The sequence below is a fragment of the Populus euphratica genome, unplaced genomic scaffold (assembly GCF_000495115.2).
Source record: "Populus euphratica unplaced genomic scaffold, PopEup_1.0 scaffold186.1, whole genome shotgun sequence".
In the NCBI taxonomy this organism is placed as follows: Eukaryota; Viridiplantae; Streptophyta; class Magnoliopsida; order Malpighiales; family Salicaceae; genus Populus; species Populus euphratica.
Genome location: NW_011499992.1, coordinates 119,612 through 130,085, shown reverse-complemented (window position 1 = coordinate 130,085; position 10,474 = coordinate 119,612). Strand labels below are relative to the sequence as shown.

Sequence of the window (10,474 nt, the reverse complement as noted above, 5' to 3'; positions counted from 1 at the left end):
CTTTTTCTTCTCTCCCTTCGAATCAATCGTTTTAGCTTGTATTTGGGAGTGTGGCTCAAACTTAATGGAGTCCAGCTTGTCCAAACAATGACTACATCTTCTCTGTTGACAGTTTATTACGCGTTCTTAGATAAGATAAAATCCTAATTTTCAACATTTTGATTTGAAAAAAATTAAGATGTTGAGATTTACGTTGGACACAATCAAGCCTGTAAGAGCAATTTAGTCTGGAAACAATCGCGAGGAGAGATCTGTGTTGATGGGTTTGCGTGGACAGCGCCACGAACTCCACCTCCATTGTTGACACCTCCATTTGTCTCTGACCATTTTGTTTTTGTGTGTGTGTGTGTGTGTGTATGTGTATATATATATATATATATAATGTTTGACGGTGGGTCATTAATGCGAAGAAAGACAAAAGGTAGCATGCTTTCAAGGTAAAGGTTTTGTATTCTTTTGAAGTTCTATTTACATTATTTGCACTCATAGGTTCCATGAAATTAGAAAAGAATCCTAAATTTGTAGTTGGATTTATTATTTCAGCATTATTATTTGTCTTCTTTGTTGATGTAATTACATTAAAAAATAATTTAGATGTAATTAGCAATAAAACCCACACACAGTCGGGAAGCACTTTTTGGAATTTATATTATAATTAATTATATGACAATAAAAAATAAATATTCATAGAAAAAACTTCAAGAGAAAATATATATTTATTTTATCAAAATTATCTTTTCTTATTCATATAATATTTTTTACAACAAAATAACTCTTTTATTAGCAGAGTGGTTTATTAAACAAAAGTAACAACAAAAAAACAAATATTCACAAGAATTATAATAGTTTGAATTAAAAAGGCAAGTTCTAATATTTTTAATTAAAATCATAATTTTTTATTCATGTATTTATTTCTTATTTTGATGAAAACATGTGTTTTTTAGAATCATTGTTTTTTAAGCAAACAATTATTATACTAATGAAAGAAAAATTGAATAAAAAATAAAAAAAATAATGAATTGGTTACTTTTATCCACCTTTATGAAAAATATAAAAAAAATCTGAGAAAATAATATAAAAAAATCAAAATACATATTTTATTCTCATTAAATATTAATTAGCAAATTATCTAAATATATATATATACACGAGTTAATACATAATTATTTATAAAAAAATTATTAATATCATCATAAAAAGCTCTAACCTGCTAAAAAAAACAATGAGAAAATGAGAAAATATCTTAAATATTATTTTAATAAATTAATTTTATTAGAATTTTTTCAAAAATAATAATAACAGGGCTTCTAACAAAAAAAGCTAGAGGCATTTGGCTTTAAATAAAAAAGTCCAGGCTTGCATGCTTTTAGAAAGCTAGGTCCAAGTGCTTAGTTTTTTTAACAATTAGATGAATACTCATTTTATTTTATTTTTAATTATAGCAAATGACAAATTGTTTGTTTGGATAAATAACGAGTTGTCTTTTTAAATAGATGAAACATCATCTTTTAGTTGAGATTTCAACCATTTCTAATAATAGAAAAGTTAAAGTTCGAGTTTTTGATCCCATAAAACTTGTTTTCAACTTGTTTTTACTTAAAAATATACAAAAGAAAACATTTTAAAAATGTCAAAAATCATTCCCAAATCCAAATAAACCCCTATTAAACCATTCCTAAATTAAAATAATCCCCTATTAAACAAACTTTACAAACCTAGGTCTACTTTTTTTTTATGTATGTTCAAAGGAAAACAACATTTTTATTGAACTTCCTCTCCAAAAACAAATTTATTAACATCAAAATGGATTTTTTTATAGGAAACAAATAATTTTTCTAACATTTTTTCTCTCCTTTACTATTTTTTGATTGCTTTCTCTCTCAACATCAGTGTTTAAAACATAAAAAATTATAGCTTAGGACTAAAACATAAAACCCTAGACCATCAAGAACCAAAAATAAAAACCTACAAAGACCAAACTGTAGTTTTTTACACCCATGAAATATATAAATAGAAAGAGATATTTTTTTAGTGTTAAATTTAGTCCATGTTGTTTTAATTTTTATTTATATTATAAAATTAAATTATTTTTTATAATATTGACACTTAATTTAATGTTGATAAGTTTTTGGCTAACAAGAATATGCTTAAAGCATTTAAATAAAAAAAATTAAAATCATGTTAATGTAATATAAAAGAATAGAATTGAATAAAACATCAATAATTATATATAAACAATTCTTCAATGACAAAAACAACAGGGACATAAACAATTGCACTTTAGTAGTTCAAAATGCAATTACCTTACAATCCATGATAAAAGGAACAATAGTGTTAGTAAGTTATTAATGACTAATTTAGAGAGTCTATCTTATATTATTTAAATAAAAAAGAAGATTAACATTTTAAATAATAAATTTTGAAAATATGCATAGTTTTGAAAAACCAAATATAACTACATAATATATAGTTTTTGATTATGAAATTGACCACAAAATAATTGATATTTAAATAGGTCTTAGTCAAAATCTAATTAATCAAACACTTTCTCTTTCTTTCTTTTGTTTTAATTTTTTAATCAAACACTTTCTCTTTTTCTTTTTTGTTTTAATTTTCTCTCTCATGTCTCAATATACAAGGATTGAACATTAAAAAACAGTATAGAATTGAAACGTAAAATCTTAAAACAACAAGGTCTAAACATAAAAAAATTAAAAATTGTAGAAACCAAACTATAATTTTTTTATGCTCATGAACAATAAAAAAAAAGATTAGTATTATTAACTTTGATTCTTATTATTTTAATTATTTTTAAAATTATAAAATGAAATAATATTTTTTAATATCAACTTTTAATTTAATGTCGAGATGTTTCTTGCTAATAAGAAAATGCTTAGAACATGTAAATCGAAAAAGATTGTAAAAATTAAAATCATGTTAATATAATGTAGAAAAAAAATTTGAAAAAAAAATAGAGTTACTATTATCATATAATTTTTCAATGATAAAAAAAAAAGACAAACAATTGCATTGTAGTAGCACACAATGGAATTATCTCACAATCTATAATAAAAGAAACGGTAGTGTTAATATATAAGTTACTATATTCATTATATATTATGATGAGTAATTTAGAAAGTTTATTTTATTTTATTTAAAGAAAAAAAAAGAAGATTATTATTTTAAATAATAAATCTTGGAAATATGGATAGTTTTGAGAAACCAAATATAACTACATAATATATAATCTCTGATTATGAGATCAATCACAAAATTATTTTCTTTTTTTGATAAATTGACCAAATAACTTTACATAAAAAATTACTTATTATGGCATTTTTAATGAAAAATACCATCTCAATTGAAACCTCCCCACTCTAAGACAAATTTATTCACACCAAAAATAGAATTTTTTTTAACCCAAATGTGATCAATCAAACACTTTCTCATTTTTTTCTTTATTTTCTATGATTTTCTTTCTCATATCTCAATATTTAGAGAATGAAGTATAAAAAAATAAAGTTTAAGATTGAAATGTAAATTCTAAAAAAATAAAACCAAACATGAAAAAACAATTATAGAGACCAAACTATAGTTTTTTCACCTAAACCAAAAAAATAAAATAGTTGTTTTTTAAGTGTTAACTTTGATCATTGTTATTTCAATTGTTTTTAAAATTATAAAATTAGCTTTTATTTTGTAATATCAACCTTTAATTTAATTTCAAGAAGTTTCTCGCTAATAAAAATGTGCTAAAGCATGCAAATTAAAAAATATATAAAACTTAAAATCATGTCAACAAAATATAGGAGGATAAATTTTAAAAAAAATCAATAATTGTAACTAAATAATTTTTCAATGACAAATAAAAGAAAAAAAGAGACAAAAACCATTGCATTATAGTAGTCCATTATGCAACTATCTCACAATAAAAGAAACAATGGTGTTAATAAGTTGCTATATACATTATGATGAGTAATTTAGAAAGTATATTTTATATTATTTTTTTTAAAAAAGATTAACATTTTAAATAATACAATTTTAGAATATCGATAGTTTTGAGAAAACAAATATAATTACATAATATATAGTTTTTGATTATGAAATTAATCAAAAAATTATTTTTCCTTTTTATAACTGAAATGGGATCAATCAAACATTTTCTCTCTCCTCTTTTTTATTTAATGAATTTATCTCCAATCTTTCCACATTTAAGATTAAATTATAAAATCCTAAAACAACAAGGACTAAATATGTAAAGATTTAAAAACTATAGAGACCAAACTATAGTTTTTTGCACCCATGAACACACAAAAAAAAAGCTACTTTCAATAAGTATTAACTTTGGTCTCTTTTGTTTTAATTATTTTTAAAATTTTTAAATTAAATTTATTTTTATAATGTTGACCTTTAATTTAATGTTGAGATGTTTCTAATTCGTATATGAATTGAATTAATTGTAAGACTTAAAATCATATTAACATAATTTACAAGTATAAAATTAAAAAGAAAAGTTGAGTAATTGTAACCATATAATTTTTTAATAATAAAAAAATACAAATAATTATATTGTAGTAATCTGCAGTACAATTATCTCACAATCCATAATAATAAAAATAAAATAAAGAAACTATACTGCTAATAAGTTACTATATAAATTATAATAAGTAATTTAGAAAGTCTATTTTATGTTATTTAAAGAAAAAGAAGAAGATTAGCATTTTAAATAATAAATCTAGAAAATATGGATAGTTCTAGAAACCAAATATTGAAATCGATCACAAAATTATTTTTCCTGTTTGATAAATTGACCAAAAAACTTTACCCACCCAAGAAATCACACCTTGATCTAGTTTAAACACTACCAGTTCATTGTCTTGTATTCTACACTGTAGGTTGTCTGAAAACCGTTTCCTATATATATATATATAGAGGTATGGCATGGAGGATGTGTGTCTCACCCATTCAAAAGAGAAATAATTATTATTTTAATCCAAATCACCTATAAACAATAAAATAATAAAATAATAAATGTATTTTGAGGTGAAATCTAAAAAAACAATACCGAAATAAAATCTATTAACATTAAAATTTATTTTTTAATCATAATCAATGTTAAGTAAAACTTTTTTTCTTACCAACCAGAATCTAATAACTTTTATCCTTTTACAAATTAACAATTAAAAAAATATATAAAAATTATTTTTTAAAAAAGAATTTAGGATAAAGTAAATTTTTAATGTAAACTTTGAAACCGACACTTTTTGTTCCCCACTTTGACCCAAAGTATTTAAATTATGTTTCTGTTTTTTTTTTTTTATCTTAACAAATAAAAAATAATTGATCATTAATTTAATCACAAAAAAAAATAAAGAATAAAAAAAGAGACAATGGGGATAAAAAAAAAATCACTAATACCATTCACAATTCACAGTACTTTATAATAACGTGATGCACAGTAAAAAAACACGTCATTTAGTTTTTTATTTTTAATTAATGTTAATGTTAATGTTAATAATGAGTGCACGAAATCCTATCACGAGGACTTGTTCTGGAAACGTGGCTTTTTCTCATGTTCTCATGGAGGAACCAATCATGTAGAGCCTCATGTCTCTCAAAACCACGTCGATTTTATTACTTCGAAAGGAACATCATCATTCATTTATGTTCACGTGAAAGACCGACGATAATAATTCTTTTGCAGCGTCTTCCATCTGCGGCCCCTCAAATTCTGAATTTCAATATCTATACTCCATGATTTTGGATATTACAACTTTCTACCCCGTGACCATACCTCATCCCTCCATCCATTTTTTGTTCATGAGATCTGCTGCTATGTGTAACCGACACGCAGGTTTAAGAGTGTGTTTATAGCTAAAAGGTATATAATAAAAAAGAAAAGATATTTTTTAGAATAAAGTGTGATAAAAATTATTTTTAAAGTGTTTTTTAAAAAATACATATCAAAATATTATTTTTTAAATTTAATTTTGACATTAAAAATAAAAAAATTAAAAAGTTTAATTTAAAACTAAAAACAATTTCAAAAGCACATTTAATTAAGTTTTTAAACATATACTTTAATTGATTAATTTATTGTCATCTAAAAAAACATTTAAAATGTATATTATATTTAATATATTTATTCTATACTAATTTCACAACAAACACGCATTTTGAACCGAAATTTCACCGTTTTAAAAGCTCTAGGAGAGGTGTCATGCATGTTCCGCGGTTAGGGTAGAAAGAGTTAAATACAAGACTTAGGGGGCCATAGTGGTAATTTACCTTCCCTTTCTCTCTCCTGAATATTCAACCAACCCAAGCATGCTTCAACATCCACTCTAAACAGTGACACTAGTCAGTCAATAACTTGATAATTAAGGGTATTTTAGTCCTTTAATAAAAATTAAAAGGCCCTCCTTAATTGTCTCAATTTTTTAATACTAGTTAACGGACATACACTATATATACATGAACTCTCCCTAACATCCTTCTGTGTCACGCCATTTCTGTCCCGATTTAATCTCCCTGTCTCTTAAATTTCCATTTCTTTTTGCGTGGGATTCGCTTGATCTTCACGTGACTTAGATTTGTAAGTCTATCCTGTCAATTCTCTCTGTTAAACAGTTCGTTTTTTTGGTCTTGAAATGCTTTTTTTGTTTTCTTCACTAAATTGGAGCATGATTTATGTAAGTTTTGATCTTGATCAGTTGTTGTTGTTTTCAAGCTGCTTACGGTTTTTTTTTATGATCTTGGTTTTTCTGCAGTTTGTTAGATCTGTAATAAAGGTGGAACCTTTATGTATTATCTGTTGCTTGCCATTAGATTTGGATGATTCACATTTGTTGCTTAGTTGGATCTGGATCTTTCGTACTAAGAAAATATGATTTGGAACTATTGTAAAATATCAGGTTTATGCTTGTTTTGTTGAAATTGGCCCTTGGAATCATTCATTTGCGTGCCACTTTTTGTTGATCTTTGATGTATTGTTGCCTTACTTACTATATATGGGATCTGATGATTGGCTGGTGATCTTGTTGTCATCTTGCTTTCTTGCTTGGTAACTGTTCTTATTGTTAGCTTTTCTTGAGATTTTGATTGCATGTATAACTGAAGTATATAGGTAGTTTCTTGAAGACGTGGAAATTTCATTGCTTTAGATTTAGTTGAACTGTATTAATGCTTCATTATATTGAAAGGAAAAACTGGGAAAAATGAGATTCAGTTTTCCTTTGGTTTATTGATGATGGACGTCCTCCCTAGATTGCACTCGGATTTATTGTCCATTTCTCTCTTTCTCTCTCCGTTTGTTCTTTACTTAGTGTGAGCTGTGGTGGGTGGCTATTGTTTTTCTCTCGAAAAATATAACCGTGGACCCATTTTTGATAGCATTACTTCTACTTTGTCTTATATGGTGATCAAGATCTACATTTCTAGATAAATTCTGGGCTAAACTATTATATTTTTTAACTTGCAGTTCTAGGATCTATTTTTTTTAGAATTTGTTTTGGCATGGCTACCTATACTCCAAAGAACATCCTCATTACTGGAGCTGCTGGGTTTATCGCGTCCCATGTTTGCAATCGGCTTATCCGTAACTACCCTGATTATAAAATAGTTGTGCTTGACAAGCTTGACTATTGTTCAAACCTGAAAAATCTCCTCCCTTCCAAGTCATCCCCTAACTTTAAGTTTGTCAAGGGTGATGTTGGAAGTGCTGACCTTGTTAACTTCCTTCTGATCACTGAGTCGATTGACACAATTATGCACTTCGCTGCCCAGACCCATGTGGACAACTCTTTTGGTAACAGCTTTGAGTTCACCAAGAACAACATATATGGAACTCACGTCCTTTTAGAAGCTTGCAAAGTCACTGGTCAGATCAGGAGGTTCATCCATGTGAGCACGGATGAAGTATATGGGGAGACCGATGAAGATGCTGTTGTAGGAAATCATGAGGCCTCTCAACTTCTCCCAACCAACCCTTACTCTGCAACCAAAGCTGGAGCAGAAATGCTTGTTATGGCATATGGAAGGTCATATGGGCTGCCTGTGATAACCACTCGTGGGAACAATGTTTATGGTCCCAATCAGTTCCCTGAAAAATTAATTCCAAAGTTTATTCTCTTAGCCATGCAAGGGAAGCATCTTCCCATCCATGGTGATGGTTCTAATGTGAGAAGTTATTTGTATTGCGAGGATGTCGCTGAGGCTTTTGAAGTCATTCTTCACAAGGGAGAGGTAGGCCATGTTTACAATATAGGGACAAAGAAGGAAAGGAGAGTGATTGATGTAGCCAAAGATATTTGCAATCTTTTCTCAAAGGACCCTGATAAAAGCATCAAGTTTGTAGAGAATAGACCGTTTAATGACCAAAGGTACTTTTTGGATGATCAGAAGCTGAATAATTTGGGATGGTCAGAACACACTACATGGCAGGAGGGGTTGAGAAAGACTATGGAGTGGTACATTCAAAATCCTGATTGGTGGGGTGATGTCTCCGGAGCCCTGCTTCCTCATCCAAGAATGCTCATGATGCCTGGTGGGAGACACTTTGATGGGTCTGAAGAGAAAGATGCTTCTTATGTCTCAAGTAATTCAAATCAGACCCGGATGGTGATTCCAGTTTCAAAAGGAAGCAGCTCTGGCTCTCCTCGAAAACCTTCGCTTAAGTTCCTGATCTATGGCAGGACTGGGTGGATTGGGGGTTTGCTTGGGAAGTTGTGTGAGAAACAAGGAATTTCCTATGAATATGGAAAGGGGCGCTTGGAAGATCGATCCTCACTTTTGTCAGATATTCAGAATGTTAGGCCTACCCATGTTTTTAATGCTGCTGGGGTCACTGGCAGGCCTAATGTTGATTGGTGTGAATCCCATAAGACAGAAACTATACGCACCAATGTTACTGGAACTCTGACATTAGCAGATCTTTGCAGAGAGCACAACCTCCTGATGATGAATTTTGCGACAGGCTGCATATTTGAGTATAATGCTAGTCATCCAGAGGGTTCTGGCATTGGTTTCACAGAGGAAGACAAGCCCAATTTCATTGGTTCTTACTATTCAAAGACCAAGGCCATGGTAATTATTTTCTTTTAGATTCTCGCTCTCTGTCTGCCTGTCTCCCTTTTGAAATTATATTTCTAACTTGCATGTATTTTCTGAAATTTTAACCAGGTCGAAGAGCTTTTGAAAGAGTATGACAATGTGTGCACCCTCAGAGTTAGAATGCCAATATCATCAGACCTAAACAACCCACGCAACTTCATTACAAAGATTTCTCGCTATAATAAGGTGGTGAACATTCCAAACAGCATGACTATCCTGGACGAACTTCTACCTATTTCAATTGAGATGGCAAAGAGGAACTTGAGAGGCATATGGAACTTCACGAACCCTGGTGTTGTGAGCCATAATGAGATTTTGGAGATGTACAAGAACTACATTAACCCGGACTTTACATGGGTTAACTTTGACCTAGAGGAGCAAGCCAAGGTGATAGTTGCCCCCCGGAGCAACAATGAGATGGATGCATCCAAGCTGAAGAACGAGTTCCCTGAGTTGCTGCCAATCAAAGGGTCATTAATCAAGTACGTGTTTGAACCCAACAAGAGAACCTAAGCCAAAGATTCAGGGGCAGACCCTATTTTGCATTGCTCTACCTCCGAGTGTCCTAATTATATTAAAAATTTTCTGGTCTACCTGCCATTCATTATTAGATTCATCTCATTGTTTCTGCTATGTTAGAGAGCAAGGAGGTTAATTCTATCACTACTTTAGGAACACTTATCTCAGTAACTTATCTCGGTTTGTATTTTTATTTGCTTGTTATCATCCCTTTCCACAGGAAACTTTTAATAAGTTCTTAAAATTTGTGGTCATATGCTATCTTGCATATTAGACAAATGTTTTGTGTTTCGATTCTTTATCGCTGAGCTTTTCAATATAAGATTGGTACCATGTTGTTGTTATGCTCTCGGGTTTCAAGAAATTTGACAGGATTCATTACTTTCCTTCCAAGTGGGGGAGTAAGCAAATAAACATGTGTAGAAGAATAGAATTCCCTGTTGGAATTGAGGGTAAACCTGTTTTTTTAATTAAAATTTAAATTCTTTTGTTTTAAATTAATTTTCAAGTGTTTTTGAATTGAATTGATGTCTTAATCTCGAAAATAAATAAAAATATTATTTTAATATATTTGAATTAAAAAAATATTTTAAAAAATACCCTTTTATTACACCCGATCAATCCTGAAAATCTAGATTCCGGTTAATTGTAAGACTTTTCACTAAAGGCTACAAGGAGTACAGGAGGACTGTGTGGGGTCACGCGGAATTAGAGAGGCCTGTGGTTTCTAGGACCACACGTACAAGAGTCAAGATATTCTACATTCTGCCTGCCGTTTTCCCCACCTCATTGCTGGGATGTCTTTTTCTTTTTAGCAGCCGTCAGACAGTAGATATGATTTTTT

At 29.2% G+C, this 10,474-nt stretch overlaps 1 protein-coding gene across 1 annotated transcript; it reads left to right on the top strand.

The window, feature by feature from the left end:
• The first annotated feature begins 6,479 nt into the window (after nt 1-6,479).
• On the top strand, nt 6,480-9,974 carry LOC105140417 (trifunctional UDP-glucose 4,6-dehydratase/UDP-4-keto-6-deoxy-D-glucose 3,5-epimerase/UDP-4-keto-L-rhamnose-reductase RHM1). The gene is made up of 3 exons (XM_011047246.1): nt 6,480-6,595; nt 7,481-9,084; nt 9,181-9,974. The coding sequence occupies exons 2-3, from the start codon at nt 7,516-7,518 to the stop codon at nt 9,622-9,624; spliced, it is 2,013 nt and encodes a 670-aa protein (XP_011045548.1). The 5' UTR covers nt 6,480-6,595; nt 7,481-7,515; the 3' UTR covers nt 9,625-9,974.
• The last annotated feature ends 500 nt before the right edge of the window (nt 9,975-10,474 follow it).